Below are 24,425 nucleotides of genomic sequence, written 5' to 3'. Positions count from 1 at the left end.
CGTTTTAAAGGCCCAAATTATTGTTAACACATTTTAGTTTTCCCTTCCCACGAAACTCCACCCTGCCGTCTTCCTATCTGCGACTTCAACCGTCCCTTTCCTCCTTCGTTCTTTCCGTTTCACCTACTAAAGTTTTAATGCATATAATTCAAATTAATATTCGTCATTCCTCCACACCGTCTCATAGCCTGCCCTGTATTCCATCTCCATAGTAACGACTTATTGTATAACGGAAATTCATGTCGTTCGATGCTCTCTCTTTTAATTCACGACCCACTGCTCAGATTTTACTTTGTCTTACACTTCTTTTCTGACTAACATGACGAGAGCAGACAAGTGATGGCGAGAGGAAAAAGAAAAAAGAGAGATAAGAACAGGAACAAGAAGAGTGATGATTTCGATGATCTGCCAATTTCTTTTGGTTTCATACTCAATCCAAACAGCTCATCAATCACTTTTGTTTATTTCATTTCATATTTGCTTTGTGATTTGCTAACAATTTGTGTTTCTTCTGTATATGTTAATGCTAGCTTGGTTTGCAACAGGAACTTCTTTTACCCGGATTGCAGATACATCAACGAGAGACGACGCAGACTTGCAACAGTGGGTTCTTCTTTCTACGTTTTTGACCTCTCTAATTACTTTGTTGTAGAAAAAATTGATATCCATATATATATTAGCAAGGGCCAGTATGTTGCATCGTTAGCAAGGGCTCTCATCTATTGCCATGACAAGTATGTGATTCGATATAAAACCAGAAAATTTGTTAATTGGTGCTCATGTTTAAGCTTTACCCACCCTAATGTTTTTTTTTTTATAAGCGAGTAATTGGAATGTTGAGAAACCCTTCTCACCTAATTAAGATTGCCTTTGATGTTTTAATTCTTATATTAGCTTTTTTGGTTTTTGTGTGTTAAATATTCTGACTGCAAGTGTTAGAGTGGAAGACTCAAAATGAGATTGGCAAGCTAGTAACAGACTAATAGTGAGTTTTCAGCTTTTAAATGTTCAATTTTTTGTGACCCATTCAATGACTCATAAATAATAATATTTAGCTAGATGTACTATGTTTATGAATATATCGATCTACTATTTTCTGATTCTCTATGTCGCTAGCTTGATACAGAAGATCTTGGTGCAATGGCTAAAGATGTGCTTAAGAATGTTCCACATGTCTGCTTCTAATTTCTAAACCTCACACAAAAAGGTTTGTTATTGACTTGGATATTTCTTTCTAACTATTTTGTTGGAGAGGTCGGTGGTTGGAATGATTCTAATTTTTATTGTTTTTTTCTCTGTGTAAAAATATTGACAGGATTCTGTTTAACCTCTTGGTTTCTGATAAGGTCATGCTCGATGCTTCGAAACAAACACGATGCTTGCAGATCTTTCGTTCTCTTCAAAGAGGTTAACCAAGGTTTGTCAATGTCATTAGTATTTATCTCAGACTACTTACGTAAGCATTGTGTCCAAGAGAACCGATTTGTGGTATCTATGTAAAGATAATGTCATATTGCTAATTTGCTATCACTAACATTAATCGTTTGTTTCAGGTTCTCACAACTTTGAAGATATTAGGTCAGATTTCTAAAATACGTAGATAAGATTTTTGATAATGGTGCTTGTGTTATTGTTTCCATTTTCATTGTGTCCTTTCTCTCAGATTCATCTCTTCTTATGTGTGTGCAGCTCTGTTATAGGAAGTGATTCAAGAAGAGAGCGAAAAGATTTACGTTATGCTCGATGGAATAATGCAGAGCCTCAGTGAAAGTAGGGTCCACCTCGATGAATGGTATACATGACTATACAATGTGAAGATTTCTATATGTGTCCTAGCACAAGAAGCTATTTCACTTAACAATATATTTTTCTGACAACTATCTGACAGGTGATGTTTCGGCTTTCCTCACAAGCATGACCAATGTTCAGAAAGCGAAGCTCTCAAAGAACCAGCTCAGGTTTGATCTCTCCAAGCTGAAGTTGCCAGAGTGAGCCGCGTCCATTGATCTAAGTTCAAATCAAGTGACGGGGTCGCTTTCAAGCCTGTTAAACAATAAGACAAGCAGCTTCTTAGAAGAGGTCCATCTCACCAACAACCAAATCTCAGGGAGGATCCCTGATTTCACAGAAAGCTTGAACCTGAACGTAACATCGGGAGCAACAAAATCAGTGGACAAATCCCAAGTTCAATACCAAACCTTGCTGAACTTGAGACTGGACATCTCAAGAAATCACTTTTTTTTTTTTTTTTTTGATAACTCAGGAGTGATCCTAAAGGTTTCCTAGGCCCAAAGACTAATCTCCTAGAGCCGAGAGAAACCATGTTAAAATTTGAACCCCCGTGGCCAATGCTACTCGAACCCAGGTGGCGGGACTTTTCTCCCTTTATCACATTACAGGAGGCATACCTCAAGCCCTGGGACAGCTAGGCAGCTCAATTGGCTCGACATCTCAGTCAATGCACTTACAATTATATTGTTTCAATCTGATTTTGTTTTCAATTTCATCTAAAATAAATTATTATTACTACTTTTACTCGACCTGCAGAACACATAACTTAATCAAAGCACATATTCTAAGCCAAACAATCGCTTTTTATAGCAGTGGTAAAGCATAAAACATAGGCTTCAGTACTTGTCTATACAAAAAAGGAGTTACCAGTTATGTGAACTACAAAAAAAAACCCAATTTCTGGCAACTACCCTCAGAAAACTAACATCATCATAATAAAAACTTAATTTACAATTCATAAAAGCATCACAGATTTACCATGCATGAAAACATGGTTTATGCAAAATGGTTTTTTTTTTTTTTATACATCTTTACTATCTCGTTTATCTTTGTTTTGTTAACTTATTTGCCAGTCGTGTATTGACCAAGGTCTATGCAGAGGACATAAAAGAAAGACTAAAAAAAAGATACTCGAGTACTGAGTACTGTCCTATTTCATCATCCATCAAACGGACCCTACAAATATTAACGTTTTCAATAATAAATGTAATTCACATAAATACTTTATTGTAAACCAAAACCAAGAAAGAAAGAAAAAAAAGTTGATAATCTTTACAAATAAATGAAAAATCAGAGTTTTATACTTTACAAAGTTATTTTGCCCTTTACAAAATGTTGCGAATCTCTTTCACAAAATTAGACACTTCTTAAACTTTCAAATAATATGTATGTACATATATATGAGTTATAGCTATTAATATAATGTAGTGGTGTTAAGTATTTTGCTTCCAAATATCGGGTATAAGTACCAAACCATGTTATATCAATATTTAGGGGAGTGTATTGAAACTATGATTTTGGAGGATTTTGTGGGATTTTGAAAATTTGGAATTTTGATAGATTTTAGGGAAGTTGATATGATTTATGTTCTTTCAAATCCCACTTAAAACCATGAGATTTGGATTTCTGTATTTTTAACTAAACAAATCTTTTCAAATCTTCTAGAATCCCTAAAATTTATTAAAATCAAAATCCACAAACTGCTTAGAATAACAGTGGATTTTAAAGTAGATTTTTAAATCATCAGTTTAATAACAGTGAGTTTTAATATATTTTTTAAAATCTATGATTGAATAATATAGGATTTGTAAATTTTACATAAATTACTTAAAATGTCAAGTTGAATACACCCCTTGGTAGAGAATTTGTCCATGAACGCTGTTGGATGTATATGTATATAATAATTGTAACTTGGTTGGTTGATTAAAATGGAAAAAAAATGTTGTCTCTACAAGATACGATCCAGATTCTTTATTTAGTTTATATTTATTTTCGTAAACAATGTTCATCAAATTCTAGAATGTGACGTTGAATTCTATATATACGTAAAATTTATATACTCGTACTACACTACTACTACATACAGTGGCGGATCCAGCCAAAGTTTGGATCATGTGTAAAAAGAGCAAAAAATAGTTTTAGAAGGGAATTAAACCCTTCACCTCTTGATTGATGAGGTGCATTCATTACCACTAAACCACTTATATCAACAATGTTAATACAAAATCAAACAAATTTTATATTTCATCTGGTGCAGTTGCACCCCCTCTAACCTATGTGGATCTGCTCCTGACTACATAACATATCTTTATTTAATCAGAATAGGAGAAATTGTAATTGAGATAATAATAGTGAGTATGGAAAGAGAGTAGGGGCACTGCCTCGTAAATAAAGCAAAAAGTTAGGGCAATTGTTAATTTATATACCTTTTAGTTTAACAGAAAAAAAATAAAAATAAAAAAATGTTTTATGGATTAGCAAAAAAAATATATACAGTATTTGGACTGGTTTTGAGTGAGGTTGACAAAAAAAGAAAAAGACTGGGTTGAGTGAGGTAGACAGAGACCGGGAGAGAAAGAGATAGAGACAAGTGAGAGAAAAAATAGGGTTTTCAGTGATTGCTTCTCCTGATCCTCCTCCTCCTGAAATAGTCATCGAATCATCTCAAGACTTAAGGTTCCATGTAGCTCACATATGGAAACATTACATTTCAACACAAGAAAATAACATTAACGAAGTTTTACTTCTTCTTCTTCTTAGCTTCAACTTGAGACTCTGAACAACAACAACAACCTAAAATTATGAGAACATTCAAAAACACAAATTAAAACTTGTGCATCTCATTTTACCGAGATAATTTCTGATCTTAGCATCCAAACTACAATTGTGCATGCTACTCAAGGCTATCGAGACATTCTTGTATATATATATACTAGATTTGAATTGATCCGTCGATGGACAGATTTTTATTTTTAATAAAATTGAAATTTAGGTTATTTTTGTACGAAAATGGATCAAAATTTTTTTTTTGAAGAAAATAAGTAGAGGATAGTTTTAGTATGTAAGTATAGTTATTTAAATATATTTTGTTTGTCTGAATAAACCAATTTACGTATTTTTATTTAAAATTATTATTTTCGTTATATTTAAATTTAATTATTAACATTTATTAAAAAATTATTAATGTTAAACTGTCAATATTTTTTTTTCAAATATTCACCATTATTTTCAAATATTCACCATTATCAATAATATTGCCAAGTTTAAAGAGAAAACAATCCAAAAATTATCCCTTAAAACATGATTAAGGTGAGTTGTTAGGGACTTAGGGGTAGCATAACTTGTACTATATATAAAAATGTGTATATAAAAATCATTAAAAAAGTAATAATAAAAAGACTGAAAAACTTATGGTACCTACACATTAGCAAACATGACCTCTCATGCTTCTCCTTTTTAACATTTTTTTTTTGATATTTCGTAAATAAAAATAAATTAAAGAACTTTTGCATAATTTATTAAATATACTAAGATAACAAATTTTATTTATTTTGAAATAGTTTATTTGATCCACCTAAGATTAATATACTACTAAATGCAGTGAGAAAGAGATAATCAAATGTAATCTAAACTAAATAAAAGTAGGAGTTATAAGCTTCTAAGGCTATCCACATAGGATTTTAAACAACCTATCGGGATTTGACATGTTACTTATTAACATTTTTAAAAACTTCTAAAATTTTCTATATTAGGAATTATTTTAAACAACCTATCACGATTTGACATGTCATTCATTAACATTTTTTAAAAATTTCCAAAATTTTCTATATTAAGAATTTTTAGAAAAAGAAAAAATTTAAATAATGGAAATAAAAGAACTATGTACAACGTCCCACATCGGCTATAATATTTTCAGACAATTGTTCAAAACCAGTATAAATAAGATTAATATGCTTCCAACAACGAATGAGCAGGAAAGCTGGATTTATCAGGTGTTCAAATTTAAAGTTTTATTCGGTTTGATCCGGTTTTTTATTTGATCAAACTAAAACTTTAAAAAGTTTCAAAAAAAAATATAATATTTTAAAATTTTAAAATTTAAATATTATAAATATTGAAACTTTTTAAAAAGTTCAAATATTATACTTCGAAACCTTTTAAAAGTTTAAAAATATTATAAATATTGAAACTTCTAAAAGTCTTAGCTTTTAAAAGGTTTCAAAATATTATAATTTTTAAATTCTTAGCTTTTAAAAGGTTTTTAAAAAATTATAATTTTAAAATTTTAAAATGTTAAAATATTAGAAATATTGAAACATTTAAAAAGTTCAAATATTAAAAATATTTAAACTTCATAAATGTTTTAAAATATTACAATTACTTAACCTCCATAGAAATTTTAAAATATTATATCTATACTATTAAAAATTTGAAGCTATAAACTCCTAAAGGTGTCCAAGCGTAGGAAATCGAGTTAGGGAAAGGTGTCTATACTAATAAAAATTTAAAGCTATAAACTCCTAAAGGTGTCTATACTAATATTATATCAAATAAATTCACGCGTAGTGTGCGTTCAAAACCTAAATCTAAGGAAATAAATAACTATGTACAACGTCCTACATCGGCTAAAAAAAGTGTGGACAATGGATGAGCAGGAAGCTTGATTTACCAGACGTCCAAGTTTTAAAATTTTATTCGGTTAATCCGGTTCTTTTTTGAGCAAATTAAAACTTTTAAAAAGTTTCAATATATTATAATATTTAAAAATTTTAAAAGTTTAAAATATTATAAATATTTGAACTTTAAAATTTTTTAGCTTTTAAAGAGTTTTAAAATATTATAATTTTAAAATTTAAAAGAGTTTAAAATATTATAAATATTGAAACTTTTAAAAGGTTTAAATATTTCTAATATTTAAACCTGACATAATTTTTAAAAATAATATTAATATTTAAACTCCATTGAAAGTTTAAATATTTAAAACTCTATAAAAAGTATAAGTTTCATTAATTTTTAACCATAAAAAAGTTTTAAAATATGTGCATAGTACTTAAAACCATGGTGGATATGGAGACTCATGCCGTGTGGTTATGGTAAGTGTGGTGGAAGAGCTATGATAGGTCAGATATGGGAAGGGAAAGGGGAATAAGAGAAAGAAAGTGAAAGGAAGAAGAAGACAAATGTTATGTGAAGGAGCCAACAAGCCAAGAATCTATAGAAATTGAGAAAGCTTCAATAAGAATTAAACTCAAAGATTTTTGTTTGTTACTCTCTGGCCAAGTAACTAATGGAAAGTGGTGCAATTTATGCTAAGAAACATGAACAGTTCTAAGATGGGTTATTGAGGGCATCTTTTAATGGTCGTAAGGATGTCCGATCGAGCTGAAGCTTTTATGTGGCTGGACCGAGTGTGAGATTTGAAGTATTGTGCATAGAAAGAAGATTTAGAGGAATCTACTTTCTTATGATTGTAATCTAAAACATCTAGCACCCAACAATACGGCAGCACCAACCCAAACCTGAGTTGGGGTTAGATACTTTCCAAGAGCCATTATTTACAAAAGGAAGGTTATAATAATTTTGCATATTTAATGTCAATGTATAGCTATTTAAATAATTATTCAATCTCATTTTTGTAAGACAAATTCATATAAGAATACCCGCGCATAGCACAAGTATCTTTATTATAATATAAGAATACCCGCGCATAGCACAGGTACCTAGTGTTTATAATAATATCTTTATTATATCGAAGTAAATTATATTTTCATCAGATTGACAAAAATAATAAGTAATGAGAGAACTAGTGTCTAGTGGTAATAATAAGTAAATTATATTTTCATCAGATTGACGACTATAGATTCTACGCTATATCAGCTGAGTTCCCAGAGTTCAGCAACAAGGCCATGACCCTAGTCTTCCAATTCTCTGTCAAGCATGAGCAGAAGATTGACTGTGGTGGTGGCTACATGAAATTGCTTAGTGGTGATGTTGATCAGAAATTTTTTGGAGGAGAGACTCCTTACAGGTGCATAGTATATACGGTTTAATTCTTTCCACAAGCTCTATATCAACATCAGACATTCAAACATCACACTTATCTTTTTTATTACATGTAGCATTATGTTTGGCCCTGATATATGTGGTGAGACTAAAAAAGTAAATGCTATTCTTACCTACAATTAATGGAACAAACCACTTGATCAAAAAGGAGCTCCCATGTGAGACTGACCAGCTCACTGACCAGCTCACTCATGTGTACACCTTTATCCTCTGCCCAGATGCTACTTACAGTATTTTGATTGATAATGTTGAGAAGCAAACTGGTAGCCTCTACTCTGATTGGGATCTCCACCCACCAAAGAAGATCAAGGATCCAAGTGTCAAGAAGCCTGAGGACTGGGATGACAAAAAGTACATTCCTGATCCAGAAGACAAAAAGCCAGAGGGATACGATGACATCCCCAAGGAGATTCCAGAACCTGGTGCAATGAAGGTTTGAACCATTTTCTTGCATTGATGCAAAACCAAATTCTAAATTATCAGTTCTTGGTTTTTATATTTATAATTTTTTTTGTAAGCCTGAGGAATGGGATGAAGAAGAATATGGTGAGTGGACTGCCCCAACCATCCCTAACCCCGAGTAAAAAGGTGTATGGAAGCCTAAGGTTTGCTAGTTTTTTTTTTTCTGTCAAATGGATATATAAGATGTTGCTTTCCTCTCACGGTTGTCATATTTTATTGTAGAAAATCAAGAACCCTAATTACAAGGGCAAGTGGAAGGCTCCAATGATTGACAACCATGGTAATATCCTCTCTCTCTACGGCCATTTATATTCATAATTTCCATAGTATAGATGTTACAAAAGGCACCATGTCTCTAATATAGGTATGAGATTATGTTAGTCATGGATGCAACAATAGTATCCAGTGTACGATTTTTTTTTTATGCATGAGGTAATATTGGGATAAGCAAGTATATTTAATTTTATGTAGAGTTCAAGGATGACCCAGAATTATATGTCTTCCCCAAATTGAAATATGTTGGAGTGTAGTTGTGGCAGGTAATAATAAAAACAACTCGCGTCATGTGTTTATGATGGTATATGTTTTGAGACTGGCCATATGGTGTATTTTTTGGTATAGGTGAAATCTGGTTCTTTGTTCGACAATGTATTGGTAACCGATGACCCAGAGTACGCTAAGAAGTTGGCCGAGGAAACATAGGGAAAGAACAAGGATGTATGTTGATCAATCCTTGGTTCTTCATTTGGTTTATTGTGGTTAATATGAATCATAGCTAATATAACCTCGTCTCGTGTTACAGGCGGAGAAAGCAGCATTTGACGAAGTGGAAAAGAAAAAAGAGGAAGAGGTATAATGCAATCTTCCATCAAAAAAAAAATCTTGTCTAGTTCCAAATTTATAAGTGAAGTGGTAATCAAGAAATTGTATGTTTCTTTTTCGTTACTAGGAAACAAAGGAAGCTCTCGCGGAATCTGAAGTAAGACGTCTTGGGCTTCACAAATCATCTTAACATAATCTTTGTTTCTTCCAAGGTTTCTGATATTAATTCGTTATTACTACAGGATGATGAAGAACAAGAATATGATGACAATGAAGGAGATGACTCGGAAAACAAATCGAAATCTGAGGAAACCAAAAAATCTGATGTCGCTCATGTATGTCAATATGTGTTTATCTAACCTCTTTTTCAAAATTAATGCCAAAAAATTATAATAAGTTTGATTGTATATATGGCTAACTTTGTGATTATGATTTTACTGTAGGATGAGCTCTAAGCGAAGAAAGTGGAAATTAAAAGAAGATTTTAGAATCAAATTTGTTATTCAACCTTTTCTGTTTAATAAAATGTTTAACTCTAGTTTGGTTGGGATGTAGAACTTTTTAGCTAGTATGGTAGAACGGGGGGTGGCAGCTTTGTTATAAAGTTTATATCAATACATGTCATCATCTATATATTATATTACTGTATGTTCCAAAAACTAATTTCAAGAATCACATTTTATCCCCCAAACAAAAACTGAACATCGGCAAAAGCTTTCTTTTTGGAGGACTAATGTCGTTGGTTTTTCTGATTGCTCATCTTTGTGCTAGCTGACATTGGGTAATGCTCTTGGTAGAGTGAGTGAGCGTAGCTTGTTTCCTTTGGCTCTTGTAGTTCTGTTTATGCTTGTTCTCGTTCAATTTGGTTCAGCCACTTGTTCTAGATGAAGAGGGAATCTGTTCTAAGGGGGCTCTGTCCCATGTTCGAGTTTTAGGCTAAATTGACTGTACTAGTGAAAGTGCTTTCTTCTCAAGGAGTCATACTCGATACTTCTGAGTTGTCTCTCCTTTTTGGGCTACTTTGCGAGTTCTTCTAATAATTCTCTCAAGACTTACAAGATCGTTATCACTGCATCTTGACTCCCTAAGCTTCCAGGTTTACAGTTATGTCGATGCATTCAAGCTCGAATTAGTCTTTTGCTTCCGTGTTAGAAATCTTTTTTTTGTTCCTAGTGGTTCGGTAATATGACACGCAGTACACACTATGACCAATTCAACTCGGAGATTTATGGAGTCAAAAATAAATTAGTTAAAATTGTTAGATGTATTTAAAAATTAAAACACTAAAACACACCCATAGTAAAACTTCTTAATAATTTAAGGATAAATATTTATATATATATATATATTGCTATAAATAAATTACTTTGTTCTAGTTCATATAACCAATCTTTAAATGATTCTCAATTTCAATAGCAGTTCAACATAATTCTTTCAAACATAAATAAGTATAAATGTAATTCATTCAACTAATCAAATAAAATCACAATCTTTAATGAGAAAAAATATAAATATAATGCGTGTCAAATATAACTCATGCTTCGACTAAAAAAGTATGCTTGCAAAATTAAAATAAGACAAATATATATATATATATATATTATATCAAAAATGTAATTAAAAATTATCATGAAATGTACAGCAGATTCAAATCTAGTAACTTTGTAAAAAAATATGCTAAAATGCTACATATCCAGAAAAAATTTAACACCCCTAGATGTGCTTTAAAAAAAAGATTTTGTAAAGATGTTGGCAAAAAGAAAAATAAAAAAATAAAAAGAGGATTTTTGTAGATGAAAGTAGTTAGAATCCGACGGCTAGAAAAAGGTATCCCACGAGATGCATCAGTCTCTCACCGTCTCTCACGTGTAAACAATAAACTCGTGCGAGTCCAAATTCGTGGCTTTATCCAGTGATATTAAGCCACGTCATTCTCATGACACGTAAATCTACGTGTTCGTTACTCATTGGTTCGCTTGGATGAAAAAGCGGCGAGAGCTTCCACTTCACTTGCAGGTTGTTCTCTCTAGGGTGTATATGTATAACTTGTAAACTGGTGAAGAGCTCTCTCTCTGATCTGATCCGAGTTTGTAGCAATGGCGAAACTAAACCCTAACTTCATCTCCTTGATTCTTTTCGCTCTCGTGGTGATCGTCTCTGCTGAAGTTATCTTCGAGGAAAAATTCGATGGTAGGCTACATACATACATTTCTCTCTCAGTCTCTTCTCTTATATTAAAAATGCGATTGATGATTCTCTTAGATTGATTCGTTTCGATTAGATGATGCCATAACCAGTTTGTTTGATCCAATCCAATGTAGCTTCAATTCGATCGAGCTTTTTTTCGAAATTTTAGGTTAGGATTGTTATAGATCTATAGAATCTGTGGATTTCTGGTTCTACTTCGGATTTTTGAATTCGTAATTATGATCAGTGACCAAGGTTGTGATGAGTAAACCTCTCTATGAGTTGGGATTTATTCTCTGTAATGAGCAAGTCTTGTAAGTTTTATGCTTAGATTGAAATTTTCTTATACGATCATTCCAGGGAATTCATAGTACGCATGAGATTTCATTTTCTCGTCTGAATCTCTATTGATATGTTCCTTTGTTTTCTCTTTTATTCTAAAGATGGATGGGAGAAGAGATGGGTACAATCCGACTGGAAGAAAGATGATAACACTGCTGGGGAATGGAAACACACAGCTGGAAACTGGTCTGGCGACGCTACCGATAAAGGTATGTTTCAGGACCAGTGATGATGCTGATTCATTGGTGCTACACCTATTCATATTCTCATGTCAATGATCACTCTCTTGCGCAGGTATCCAGACTAGCGAGGACTACAGATTCTACGCCATATCAGCTGAGTTCCCTGAGTTCAGCAACAAGGACAAGACCCTAGTCTTCCAATTCTCTGTCAAGCACGAGCAGAAACTTGACTGTGGTGGTGGCTACATGAAGTTGCTCAGTGATGATGTTGACCAGAAGAAATTTGGAGGAGACACTCCTTACAGGTGCTTCTTCAGTTTCTTTCACCATCTGTCTCTATATTATCTTCAAACAATCAAGCATCATATGCTTATCTCCTTTCTTTTTACCTGCAGCATTATGTTTGGCCCTGATATCTGTGGCTACAGCACTAAGAAAGTACATGCTATCCTTACCTACAATGGAGCAAACCATCTGATCAAGAAGGAGGTCCCATGTGAGACTGACCAGCTTACCCATGTCTACACATTCGTCCTCCGCCCAGATGCTACTTACAGTATCTTGATTGACAATGTTGAGAAGCAAACTGGTAGTCTCTACTCTGACTGGGATCTCCTCCCACCAAAGAAGATCAAGGATCCAAGTGCCACGAAGCCTGAGGACTGGGATGAGACTGAGTACATTCCTGATCCGGAAGACAAAAAGCCAGCTGGATATGATGATATCCCAAAGGAGATCCCAGACACTGATGCTAAAAAGGTTTGAACCTTTTCTGTCATTGATGCATATTAAATCTAAATTATCGCTTGCTGGGTTTTTATTTGGAACCTTTGTTTTTTAGCCTGAGGACTGGGATGAAGAAGAAGATGGTGAGTGGACTGCTCCAACCATTCCCAACCCAGAGTACAACGGTGAATGGGAGGCCAAGGTTTGTTGGTTTTTCGCTGTATAATAAGAGTATTTAAGATGGTCAAACTGTGTGGTTTTTCTCTAATAGTTGTTGTCATATTGCCCTGTAGAAAATCAAGAACCCAAATTACAAGGGCAAGTGGAAGGCTCCAATGATTGATAACCCTGGTAATTTCTCTGTGATTCATAATGTCCATAGTATTCATGTAATAAAATGCTCCATGTCTCTAAAATATTAATTTTTATAACAAAATACAATCTCACACCAGCTTGACGCGACTAGGAATCCATCATATTGTATATTCAACTGAAATACTTCTTTACAATCTGTTAGTTATGGATCATAGATGTAACAATAGTATTCAGTATAATATGGAATCAGTAGTAAGTCTAAGTGTATCATTTTTTGCGCAGAGTTCAAGGATGACCCAGAACTCTACGTCTTCCCCAAATTGAAGTATGTTGGAGTGGAGTTGTGGCAGGTAATAATAATATCTTGTCCCAGAAACTTTTTTCTTCTTTCCTGATGGTGTATGTTTGGTACTAAGCACATGATCTTTTTGGTAGGTGAAATCTGGATCCTTGTTTGACAATGTGTTGGTAAGCGATGACCCAGATTACGCTAAGAAGTTGGCCGAAGAAACATGGGGAAAGCACAAGGATGTATGTTAATCAATCCTTGTTCGTCGTTTGGTTTACTGTGGTTAATGAATAATAACTAATAATCTATTCTGGTGTTAATAGGCGGAGAAAGCAGCATTCGACGAAGCTGAGAAGAAGAAAGAGGAAGAGGTAATAACAATCCTCCATCCGGAAAATTTTGTCTGATTCAGAATAACTTTAGTAATCAAGTTTTTTTTTTTTTTTTAATATTTTTGGTATTACCAGGAATCAAAGGACGCTCCTGCTGAATCTGACGTAAGATTTCTTGGGCTTCACATTAATATGCATAGTAAACCACTCTGTTTCTGTCAAGTTTTTTGACATAAATTTACTTTCCTACAGGCCGAGGGAGAAGCAGAAGATGATGACAATGAAGGAGATGACTCAGACAACGAATCAAAGTCTGAGGAAAGCAAGGAATCCGAGGAAACCGATGCTGCCCATGTATGTCTCTAGATCTCTTTCTCAGCCTTTAAACCTATAATTATACTGAATTGGCCTGTGTGACTAACTTTGTGATAATGATTTTACTACAGGACGAGCTTTAAGCAAAGATGGTGGAGACTATTAAAAAGATTTTCGTAGTCTTTCTTGTTTTTACCTTTTCTTTCCAAGGAACTCCTTAGCTCTAGTTTTGTTGGGCTGTATAACTTTTTTTAGCTATTATGGTGAAATGGTTGTGGCAGCTTCATCTCTCCCCTTCTCTTTACTCTCATGATCATCTCATATTCTCCTCTTTACATGGACTCACAATAGAGAAGGAAATAAGTAAGGCTGTTTAAAAGCATTTCATTACATTAGTAATTTTATTCTATTCAACCAACAATTACAAAAAACAGGATTCCATGAATCACATTTTATCCTAATCAAACAGCAGAAGCTGGTTCGTAGTGGTTCACGGTGTGAGTCTCACACGCATTCTAGCAGTTTAATTAGAATGAGACTTAAATATTCATCACTTTGTTTCATATTTGATTCACCAAGTAAACACCCTTTCGTGAAACCGTACTGTGATTTTTTTTTTTTTTTTCGTCAAAAAGGAAATTATATAGATGATAAAATGTAATCGTTACAAAGAGTTTCTGTTAACCAAACAGGAGGATGGAAACAAGCAGAATAAAAAGGATCCGTACTGTGAAAATTTATGTTGGTTAAATAAGAACAAATCTTAAACGCTTTTTTTAAATAAAATACACAACATATCTTAGAGGGATATTCGAACCCGCACATTTTCAGTTACTTTGAAAGCTAAGGCCTTGTTGGTTTGGTGCATTAGATGCAATATCTAGATACAGTATCAAGACGTAGTATCTGGACGCAATATCTGAACATCTAAATGATGTTCGTTTGCGTTATTAGTTTATGCGTCCAGAAATTGTATCTGGATAAAATTATGTTTGTTTTGTAATTTGATTTATGTGCATCTGAATACAATATATGTAAAATGATCAAAAACCCCTTTATTTTATGTTGAAGATTTAGTGGTTATAATTTATTAATGTTAGCTTATTTTTATATTAAATTTAAACAAATATTTTAAAATGAAGTTTCCTTGTCTTGATGGAAAACAAAGATTTTATGTTTTTAGCGGAAAATTGAGATTTTTTGTTTTTGGCAGAAAACCGAGATTTTGCGCTTTTAGCCAAAAACCCAAAATTTTGTGTTTTTGGCGGAAAACTTTGATTTTGCGTTTTTGGCAGGAAATGTGATTTTGCAGTTTTGACGAAAAAACTTATTTTTGAGTTGTTGCGTTTTTTGGCTAAACACGTAATTTTGGGGTTTTGATGGAAAAACAAGTTTTTGTTGGTTTGGCGGAAAAATGAAATTTTGCGGTTTTGACGGAAAAATGAAATTTTGCGGTTTTGGTGGGAAACAAGATTTTACGGTTTTGGCGGGAAAATGAATTTTTGCGGTTTTGACGGAAAAACATAATTTTTGGAATTGTGGCGGGAAAACGTAATTTTTCGATTTTGGCGGGAAAACATAATTTTGCGGTTTTGGCGAGAAAACGTAATTTTGCGGTTTTGATTGGAAAACGTAATTTTGCAGTTTTGGCGGGAAAATGAGATTTTGCGGTTTTAGCGGGAAAACGTAATTTTGCGGTTTTGGCGAGAAAACGAGTTTTTGCGGTTTTGGCGGGAAAACGTAATTTTACGGTTTTGGCGGGAAAATGAGATTTTACGGGTTTGACGGGAAAATGTAATTTTGCGGTTTTGACGGAAAAACATAATTTTTGCGATTTTGGCGGGAAAACGTAATTTTGTGGTAATGAGCGGGTTGATTGATGAAGAATTGAGATTTTAGGGTTTTGTTGATATTAGAATTGAGAAAAAAAATACTTTATAATTATTTAATTAAAATAAGGGTATTTTTGATTTTTACCAGTTTTGGATGAGTTTACCTCATTCAAACTCTCCACTCATACTCATTTAGAAATTTAGTGTTTTTTTGGATGAGTTTTCAAAACTCATCCAGATACCTAATCCAGTTATTATTTTAATTATCACTAAACGAACAACAATCTCCATCTGCGTCCAGATACTGCGTCTGGTTCACCAAACGAACAGCACCTTAATCCAAATATTTTATTGAACTTTCAAACGAATCTTAAACATTGCTACCTGAATCCGAAAAAAATTCCAATCCAAACCAGTCCATAAAAAAGTTATATGCTGACTATATGACACACTAAAACGTTGACTAACGAGATACGATGTGAAAATTATAATTACGAAAATTATCTTTTATAAAATAAATATTATTTTTTTAGCTAAATATTATTATTTGTGTAAAAAAATTTAAAAATATTTTTAGATCATAAAATTAATAAGTTTGTCATCCTATATGTTTTGGTGTAACGCTCATAAAGCTAGAAACATTTACATACCATTTTATTTCTTTATTTGCCGTTAGTTTTTAATAATATTTACATTATATACCATTATATTTTTTCCAAATAAGTAAATAACACTCAAAATTGAATTTCTATATTCTCTTTCTAACTTTATTGTATCCCTTAATTACATTTTCATAAAATCTTGAAAATGACTTTTACAAACTCTTGGTACATATGTTGTGATAATATAAAATTAATATTATAGTAATTTAAACGGATCAAATCTTAATTATTATACAAAATTTACATATTCAAATAAAACAAAATTATATACTACACAATTGGTATTATAATAATTCACACAGGTTAAATCTTAACTATTACAAAAAAATTTACATATTCAAATATTTGATTTTTAGGATATATATGTTTATTAGGATTTAACATGTGGTACGCTATGGGGTAATTCTTTTTATTTATTTATATATATATATATTATAATTTTATATTATAATTGATTAAGTTTCTTTGATTTTTAATATAGATGATGTGCATTGCTATATATATTTTAGTGTATTGGCAATAAAAAGTTGTGTTATTGAAATTGTGAATTTGTATAGTTTTTTTCCATAAAAAAAAAAATTAATGAAGGTAAGATATGGTGGTTAACATTCTTGATTAGACTTTATTACAAATATTTCATTCAAGTTTTAACATTTATTCAAATGGTAAAAGATTAATTATGCAAATTTTATAAATAAAAGATTAGAAAATAAAATATACTTCAAAAATGTTAATATAGATTTGGTCAAATCTAATAATATATTGTTTAAATTCAAAAAAAGTTTGAAATTTTAATTAAAATAATAAGATAATTCTTATGTTTTATTAATTTTGAAATAAAGTAATTAATTTATCTAAGTTTTTTTTTGTAAGTCTAAAACTCATTGATAAAGGTATACAATCTAACAAGTTAAAGTAAAAACTAAAATAACAGCCAAATAGAACGTCAAACTCCAACAAGTTGAAGATGCTGAAAGTTGCTCCCCTTTAAATATCTTTACCTTTATGTATAAAATATCATTTATTTATTTATTTCCTTTTTACTACAGTAACAATACTTTTCTTTTAAGGATACTTTGTATTTTTATTATAATATTTAAATTAATAAATTTATTTTTAAGCATAAATTATTTAATTCATCTGGTGGTAGTTAACAAACAGAAATACAATTAAACATTTTTTTGTGATGTGCATACTACTAAGTTAATATATTAAAATCTTATTTTCATGAAAAATAAATGTTTTTCATTAAATTTTATACAGCAAACAAAATATTTTGGAGATAAAATTAGTTTGCAAAATATCCAAAATATTTTGTTTACTGTATAAAATTTAAAGAAAATAAAAATTTAATATATTAACTTAGTATGACTTATCTCCATGAAAATAAGATTTTGATATATATATATATACATATATTAACTTAGAATGAAATTAAGATTTTAATTTAATGATGTGCATACTAAGTAAAATTTTAATATATTTTGGAGATAAAATTAGTTTGAAATTTCTCAAAAAAAAAAAAAAAGAAAAAAAAAATTAGTTTGAAATACTCCAAGTCCAGTTATATTAGTAATGTCCAGTTACATTCAGCCACGCCATTCCCATGACACGTAAATCTGACGTGTACGTCATTTATTGGTAAACATGTATTGAAAGATGACACGTTGAGCTTCTACTTCACTTGCAGCTTCTCTCGGGTATATATATTTGAATCTCTTCTGTTTTCAGGTGAAGGCTCTGATCTGATCTGAGTTTGTAGCAATGGCGAAACTAAACCCTAACCTCATCTCTTTGATTCTTTTCGCTCTCGTGGTGATCGTCTCTGCCGAAGTTATTTTCGAGGAAAAATTCGATGGTAGGCTACATTTCTCTCTCAGTCCCTTCTCTTATCTTAGATTCTAAGTGTGTCAATAAGATTGATTGATGCTTTTATGATTCTGTTTTGCGATCGCTAGATTGATTTCAGTTTGATCATCGTTTCAATTCGATGAATTTTTTCTTCGAAAATGTTTTGGTTAGGATTGTGGTAGATCTATAGATCGATGATTAGTGGCGGCGTTTGTGATTTTGTGGATTTTGATTATACTTTGATCCTTTTGAATTCGAAAATTATTGTTTGTGATGATTAAAACTCTATGTAGCGGCGATTTGGAAAATCACAGGAGTAATATTTTCGATGATATTAAGCTGTGTAAATGGCTTGGAAACTAGTACAATTGTTTTATCTAATCAGCAAGTCTTGATAGATTCATGTTTAGATTGATCGTTGTAATCGTTTTTTTTTTTATGAACAAGTCTTTGGATTCGTATTATAGGAGAAGTTTTGATATATGAAGTAGACTTAATATGTACATTCAATCCGACGATTTGCTTATCTGATGTCTCCTTTGCTGTGTTCTTTTGTTTTCTCTACGTTCCAAAGATGGGTGGGAGAGCAGATGGGTAAAATCCGACTGGAAGAAAGATGATAACACTGCTGGGGAGTGGAAACACACAGCTGGAAACTGGTCTGGTGACGCTAACGATAAAGGTATGTTTCAGGACCAGTGATGATGATGATGATTCATTGGTGCTACACCTATTCATATTCTCATGTCAATGATCACTCTCTTGCGCAGGTATCCAGACTAGCGAAGACTACAGATTCTACGCTATATCAGCTGAGTTCCCTGAGTTCAGCAACAAGGACAAGACCCTAGTCTTCCAATTCTCTGTCAAGCACGAGCAGAAGCTTGACTGTGGTGGTGGCTACATGAAGTTGCTCAGTGATGATGTTGACCAGAAGAAATTCGGAGGAGACACTCCTTACAGGTGCATTTTCGTTTTCTTTCACCATCTCTATATCAACTTCAAATATCATATGCTTATCTTCTTTTTTTTTTACCTGCAGCATTATGTTTGGCCCTGATATCTGTGGCTACAGCACTAAGAAAGTACATGCTATCCTTACCTACAATGGAGCAAACCATCTGATCAAGAAGGAGGTCCCATGTGAGACTGACCAGCTTACCCATGTCTACACATTCGTCCTCCGCCCAGATGCTACCTACAGTATCTTGATTGACAATGTTGAGAAGCAAACTGGTAGCCTCTACTCTGACTGGGATCTCCTCCCACCAAAGAAGATCAAGGATCCAAGTGCCACGAAGCCTGAGGACTGGGATGAGACTGAGTACATTCCTGATCCGGAAGACACTAAGCCTGCAGGATATGATGATATCCCAAAGGAGATCCCAGACACTGATGCTAAGAAGGTTTGAACCTGACCTTTTTCTCTCATTGATGCATATTAAATCACTTTCTGGGTTTTTATTTGGATCTTTTTGTTTTTTTAGCCTGAGGACTGGGATGAAGAAGAAGATGGTGAGTGGACTGCTCCAACCATTCCCAACCCAGAGTACAACGGTGAATGGAAGCCCAAGGTTTGTTAGGTTTTTTTTTTCTGTCAAATGGATATATAAGATGGTCAAACTATGTTACTTTCCTCTCACTGCTGTCATATTGTACTGTAGAAAATCAAGAACCCAAATTACAAGGGCAAGTGGAAGGCTCCAATGATTGATAACCCTGGTAAAATTCTCTCTGCGATTGCTTATCTTCATAATGTCCATAGTATTCATGTAATAAAATGCTCCATGTCTCTAAAATAGTAATTTTTATAGCAAAATACAACCTCAAACGAGCTTGACGCAACTAGGAATCCATCATATTGTATATTCAACTGAAATACTTCTTTAAAATCTGTTAGTTATGAATCATAGATGTAACAAAAGTATTCAGTGTAAGATTTTTGTTTTCCATGAAGTTATACGGGATCAGTAGTAAGTCTTAAGTGTATCTTTTTTTACGCAGAGTTCAAGGATGACCCAGAACTCTATGTCTTCCCCAAATTGAAGTATGTTGGAGTAGAGTTGTGGCAGGTAACAATAATATCTTGTCACTGAAACTTTTTCTTCTTTCCTGATGGTGTATGTTTGGTACTATACACATGCTATTTTTGGTAGGTGAAATCTGGATCCTTGTTCGACAATGTGTTGGTAAGCGATGACCCAGAGTACGCTAAGAAGTTGGCCGAGGAAACCTGGGGAAAGCACAAGGATGTATGTTAATTCAATCGTTGGTCTTCGTTTGGTTTACTGTGGTTAATGAATTATAACTAATAATCTAGTATGGTATTACAGGCGGAGAAAGCAGCATTCGACGAAGCTGAGAAGAAGAAAGAGGAAGAGGTAATTACAATCCTCCATCCAAATTTTTTTGTCTTATTCAAATATGTTTAGTAATCAAGTTTTCTTTTTTTATATTTTTTTGGTATTACCAGGAGTCAAAGGACGCTCCTGCTGAATCTGACGTAAGATCTCTTGGGCTTCACATTAATTTGCATAGTAAACCTCTCTGTTTCTGTCAAGGTTTTTGACATAAATTTACTCTTTCCTCCAGGCTGAGGGAGAAGCAGAAGATGATGACAATGAAGGAGATGACTCAGACAACGAATCAAAGTCTGAGGAAACCAAGGAATCCGAGGAAACCGATGCTGCCCATGTATGTTTCTAGACCTTTTTTTCAGCTTTTAAACCCAAAACATATAGTTCATTGTGCTATGTGACTAACTTTTGTGAAAACTATTTGATTACAGGACGAGCTTTAAGCGAAGAAGGTGGAGAATTAAAAAGTCCTCAGTGTCTTATTTGTTCTTAACCTTTTCTTTCAAAGAAATTTTTTTAGCTCTAGTTTGGTTGTGATGTAGAACTTTTTAGCTATCATGGTGATATATGGTTATGGCAGCTTTATTGGACTTGAGAAAATCGTTTATGATTCTCTTCACCTCTCTCCTTTTTACCCTCATTATCCTCTCGTATTATCATACTTTACGGATTCACAATAGAATTAGGCAAAAAAAAAAAGGGAAGAGATCTTAATTGTTGGAGGCAAAACATTCACTAACTTGAAGACCACCACTGTCTCATAGCAATGTCATCACTTACAGGCTTATTCACATCAATTATAGAGTTCATTCTGTTGCAAACCAACATTTTATTGCAAATTAGAACTTCGTGAATGATAATTTTCTCCCCAAACAAGACTCAAACATAAAAGAACAAGAGAAGTTGATTCGTAGTGGTTCATGGTCCGAGTCTGACACGCATTCTAGCAGTTTAACTAGAAGAAGACCTAGTTGTAAAATGTGACTGTTTTGATATATGAAAAATATGGTCTAGCGCTATTCCCTTTAACCAGTAAAAGAGAGTTATGTTCTAAAAACTGAACTACTAAATGCTTTTTAACTTTTTTATATGTCGTCCAACTTCAAAAAAATATGGTCTTGTTTTAAATAAATAAAAAATATTATTTTAAAAATGTCAATAAAGTAAAATTGTCAATTAAAAAAAAAATTAAGTTATAAAAAACAGTAAAAACACAGCCGCGAAGTTAGAAAACGAGTAGATCTGATGGTCCAGGTTGGCTTTTCAATGACATCAACCATAACGATACCTTCCACTCATAACACGCCACGTCACTACACCAGCTCGATCATCGGCCACGTCTGTTTCCATATTTTGTTTCTTATAACTCTTTATTTATTTATTTTGTTCTTTGGCGAAAGATCGAGAGATCAGAGACCAAGTCACGAAACCATGTTCTTGTTCGATTGGTTCTATGGAATCCTAGCCTCTTTAGGGTTATGGCAAAAAGAAGCCAAAATCTTGTTTCTCGGACTCGATAATGCTGGCAAAACCACTTTACTTCACATGCTCAAAGACGAGGTTTGATTTTTTGTAATTCTTCGATTTCGATTTCAATTTTTTTTTTTTTTTTTGGTAGATCTATTTAGTCATGTCTTCGTTTCATGGATTATAGGGTATTCATAGTGGCTTGTTCGATTTTGTATTGATTGAGTTTGTGTCAAAAATTTAAGATCTGACTTTTTTTTTTTTTTTTTTTTGGTGATATTAATATATAGAGATTAGTTCAGCATCAGCCGACGCAACATCCAACGTCTGAAGAACTTAGCATTGGCAAAATCAAGTTCAAGGCTTTTGATTTGGGTGGTCATCAGATTGCTCGTAGGGTTTGGAAAGATTACTATGCCAAGGTTCATTTACTATATTCTCTCTTTACTAATACTTTTTTTCAAATCGAACAGAGCTCTGTTTTATCTGATGATTGTTGCTGCTATGCTAATTCACATTACACATGTGTTTGCCTTCAAGATGATTTTAATGGTCTTGATCTGAGAGTATAAATTAATGTTCTTTTCCTTTAGTTCTACACAGTTAGAAGTGTTGTTATGGTTTAGACCTTTTGGCTTGTATATCATCAGACTAGAGTTGTTTAAGATGAACCTAGAGCTGTGATATTCTCATATCAGTGGTATAACTATGGTGATGAGTTTTTGTAGAGCGAACTCCAAGTATGTTTTGTCCTCTGTGCTGATAGGAACTCTTTTTTTTTCTGGTTGCATAAAGGTTGATGCTGTTGTTTACCTTGTGGATGCTTATGACAAAGAAAGATTTGCTGAGTCTAAAAGAGAGCTTGACGCTCTTCTCTCAGATGAAGCACTTGCAACCGTTCCCTTTCTGATTCTTGGAAACAAGATTGATATCCCTTATGCTGCTTCAGAAGATGAATTGAGGTATCACTTGGGTCTCACTAACTTTACCACCGGCAAGGGAAAAGTTACACTCGGAGACTCTGGTGTTCGTCCACTCGAGGTCTTCATGTGCAGCATTGTCCGGAAAATGGGTTATGGCGAGGGATTCAAATGGCTCTCTCAGTACATCAACTAAGGACAGAACATCATCAAGTCTTTTTTTTTTCATATTTCAAACCAAACCCGAGAAGATTTTCCGTACAATTTGTCTATTTCTTCAAGCTAAAAGATTTGTGATTGATGATGATATCACATTCTTCTCCTAGAAGTCAACACTCTTTTGTTTTTTTTTTGTTGTTTCCTGTGTTAAACATAAGTTTGGTGGCTTGCATTTCCAAACTTATTTCATGTCTCTGGTCCACATTTTTGTCAACTGCTTATTATGTTTCATTGAACACTATTCCAAGTTAGATCACCAACTTTTTTGAACATACGCTTTCACTTTATATTAACGTGTGTCCTACCTCACCCTAAATAAAATCGATTCAGCAATCAATCTCTGTCTCCCGCTCTCTTTCTCTTTGTTTGCCATGAATGTTCGGACGGTGTTAAGATTATGGCTACTGTATGCAGTGTTGCTATTTGATAGTCAAAGATATTCAGGTGCAGTTTGGTGTTTCAGTCTCAAATTCTCTTTGTTAAGACACTCATTAATTTGGTTTTCATTCTCTTGAGATTGTTGATGCAGTCAATGCACAGGGTGGTGGTGTAATAGGAGGCGCAGGGATTTTGGTTCAGAGAGCCGCGTTCTGTTTTAACAATAACCTGGTAAGTGGTAGAATGATCAATGACAAAACCTCGTAAAAAGAAATCACTGTTTGACAATAGCTTTTTCTCCATCTTTTTTTTTGCTGCAGCTCTACAGAGGGTGCAGTGAGGCGTTCAGACTAAACGCAGGAGGTGAATTCAAGGTTCCACCAGAGGAAACAGACAAGTTCTGCAACGGTCCTTGTTCCGCGGAGACAGAACTTGTACTTACATGCATCAATAGCGTCATGTCTGATTTTGTTTTTTACAATCGGGCTACCCCAAGAGATATTAGGAACACCCTCCGTGGTGGCTGCAGTTCATCTTTCACACGAGGTACCCCTAACTTTTTTTCATCCTACACGTAACCATGTAACATGAACTTGACTTGAGTTTGGATATACATTACAGGGAACTTCAATGTGGGAGACTATGCTCAGGGACTCTATTTTGGCAAGGCCGGGAAAAAGCTGCCTGGATTGTTCATTGGACTAGTTCTCGGGTTTGTACCGTTGATCCTGTGAAGCTACTCACAAACCATACAAGAGTATGTATGTAAATGATATTCTCCCTGTTAAGATCTCTTTTTTTTGTTACTCTGAAACAAGATTTCTTTTTTTTTTTTTTAATTAAAGCAAATCCTACATAGAGAAGCTACGGTTAAATGTATCTTTTCATTTGAGTTTGAACAAATATTTACAAA

At 33.2% G+C, this 24,425-nt stretch overlaps 4 protein-coding genes, 1 long non-coding RNA gene and 1 pseudogene across 7 annotated transcripts; all 6 read left to right on the top strand.

Annotated features, from left to right (window-relative positions):
- Positions 1–54: 54 nt before the first annotated feature.
- On the top strand, positions 55–2,585 carry LOC104701046 (uncharacterized). Of its 3 annotated transcripts, XR_015561553.1 has the most exons (7): positions 55–421; positions 546–985; positions 1,117–1,207; positions 1,316–1,417; positions 1,554–1,578; positions 1,690–1,792; positions 1,889–2,585. It is a non-coding gene; the product is annotated as an uncharacterized LOC104701046 (long non-coding RNA). The 3 variants fall into 3 exon arrangements; XR_753706.3 differs by having other exon boundaries at positions 55–985; XR_015561554.1 differs by lacking the exon at positions 1,554–1,578 and having other exon boundaries at positions 55–985; positions 1,316–1,434.
- A 2,506-nt stretch (positions 2,586–5,091) lies between these two features.
- Positions 5,092–10,026, top strand: LOC104704580 (calreticulin-1-like; annotated as a pseudogene).
- Positions 10,027–10,854: 828 nt separating this feature from the next.
- On the top strand, positions 10,855–14,116 carry LOC109124603 (calreticulin-1). Its single transcript, XM_010416676.3, has 12 exons — positions 10,855–11,328; positions 11,769–11,876; positions 11,962–12,154; positions 12,245–12,608; positions 12,691–12,777; positions 12,869–12,926; positions 13,173–13,240; positions 13,326–13,421; positions 13,503–13,550; positions 13,647–13,676; positions 13,764–13,865; positions 13,958–14,116. The coding sequence occupies exons 1-12, from the start codon at positions 11,235–11,237 to the stop codon at positions 13,967–13,969; spliced, it is 1,260 nt and encodes a 419-aa protein (XP_010414978.2). The 5' UTR covers positions 10,855–11,234; the 3' UTR covers positions 13,970–14,116.
- A 3,804-nt stretch (positions 14,117–17,920) lies between these two features.
- On the top strand, positions 17,921–21,128 carry LOC104704579 (calreticulin-1). The gene is made up of 12 exons (XM_087458222.1): positions 17,921–18,178; positions 18,746–18,853; positions 18,942–19,134; positions 19,214–19,577; positions 19,659–19,745; positions 19,836–19,893; positions 20,176–20,243; positions 20,328–20,423; positions 20,505–20,552; positions 20,645–20,674; positions 20,764–20,865; positions 20,960–21,128. The coding sequence occupies exons 1-12, from the start codon at positions 18,085–18,087 to the stop codon at positions 20,969–20,971; spliced, it is 1,260 nt and encodes a 419-aa protein (XP_087314348.1). The 5' UTR covers positions 17,921–18,084; the 3' UTR covers positions 20,972–21,128.
- A 487-nt stretch (positions 21,129–21,615) lies between these two features.
- On the top strand, positions 21,616–23,404 carry LOC104704578 (small COPII coat GTPase SAR1B). The gene is made up of 3 exons (XM_087458223.1): positions 21,616–22,088; positions 22,286–22,417; positions 22,791–23,404. The coding sequence occupies exons 1-3, from the start codon at positions 21,774–21,776 to the stop codon at positions 23,109–23,111; spliced, it is 768 nt and encodes a 255-aa protein (XP_087314349.1). The 5' UTR covers positions 21,616–21,773; the 3' UTR covers positions 23,112–23,404.
- Positions 23,405–23,445: 41 nt separating this feature from the next.
- On the top strand, positions 23,446–24,425 carry LOC104701043 (uncharacterized). Its single transcript, XM_010416673.2, has 4 exons — positions 23,446–23,578; positions 23,664–23,743; positions 23,833–24,058; positions 24,134–24,425. The coding sequence occupies exons 1-4, from the start codon at positions 23,506–23,508 to the stop codon at positions 24,244–24,246; spliced, it is 492 nt and encodes a 163-aa protein (XP_010414975.1). The 5' UTR covers positions 23,446–23,505; the 3' UTR covers positions 24,247–24,425.

The sequence above is a fragment of the Camelina sativa genome, chromosome 7 (assembly GCF_030686135.1).
Source record: "Camelina sativa cultivar CO46 ecotype springtype chromosome 7, ASM3068613v1".
In the NCBI taxonomy this organism is placed as follows: domain Eukaryota; kingdom Viridiplantae; phylum Streptophyta; class Magnoliopsida; order Brassicales; family Brassicaceae; genus Camelina; species Camelina sativa.
Note: the sequence above shows the minus strand (reverse complement) of the source record. Positions and strands in the feature narration are given on the sequence as shown.

Coding starts and splice junctions, on each gene's coding strand:
- LOC109124603 (XM_010416676.3), top strand. CDS start 11,235: ATGGCGAAACTAAACCCTAACTTCATCTCCTTGATTCTTTTCGCTCTC. Junction 12,155..12,244: donor GGAGGAGACACTCCTTACAG/GTGCTTCTTCAG, acceptor TTTTACCTGCAG/CATTATGTTTGGCCCTGATA. Junction 13,241..13,325: donor TTGGAGTGGAGTTGTGGCAG/GTAATAATAATA, acceptor TCTTTTTGGTAG/GTGAAATCTGGATCCTTGTT.
- LOC104704579 (XM_087458222.1), top strand. CDS start 18,085: ATGGCGAAACTAAACCCTAACCTCATCTCTTTGATTCTTTTCGCTCTC. Junction 19,746..19,835: donor ACGGTGAATGGAAGCCCAAG/GTTTGTTAGGTT, acceptor ATTGTACTGTAG/AAAATCAAGAACCCAAATTA. Junction 20,244..20,327: donor TTGGAGTAGAGTTGTGGCAG/GTAACAATAATA, acceptor TATTTTTGGTAG/GTGAAATCTGGATCCTTGTT.
- LOC104701043 (XM_010416673.2), top strand. CDS start 23,506: ATGAATGTTCGGACGGTGTTAAGATTATGGCTACTGTATGCAGTGTTG. Junction 23,744..23,832: donor TCTGTTTTAACAATAACCTG/GTAAGTGGTAGA, acceptor TTTTTGCTGCAG/CTCTACAGAGGGTGCAGTGA. Junction 24,059..24,133: donor CAGTTCATCTTTCACACGAG/GTACCCCTAACT, acceptor TATACATTACAG/GGAACTTCAATGTGGGAGAC.
- LOC104704578 (XM_087458223.1), top strand. CDS start 21,774: ATGGTCCAGGTTGGCTTTTCAATGACATCAACCATAACGATACCTTCC. Junction 22,089..22,285: donor TTCACATGCTCAAAGACGAG/GTTTGATTTTTT, acceptor ATTAATATATAG/AGATTAGTTCAGCATCAGCC. Junction 22,418..22,790: donor GGAAAGATTACTATGCCAAG/GTTCATTTACTA, acceptor GGTTGCATAAAG/GTTGATGCTGTTGTTTACCT.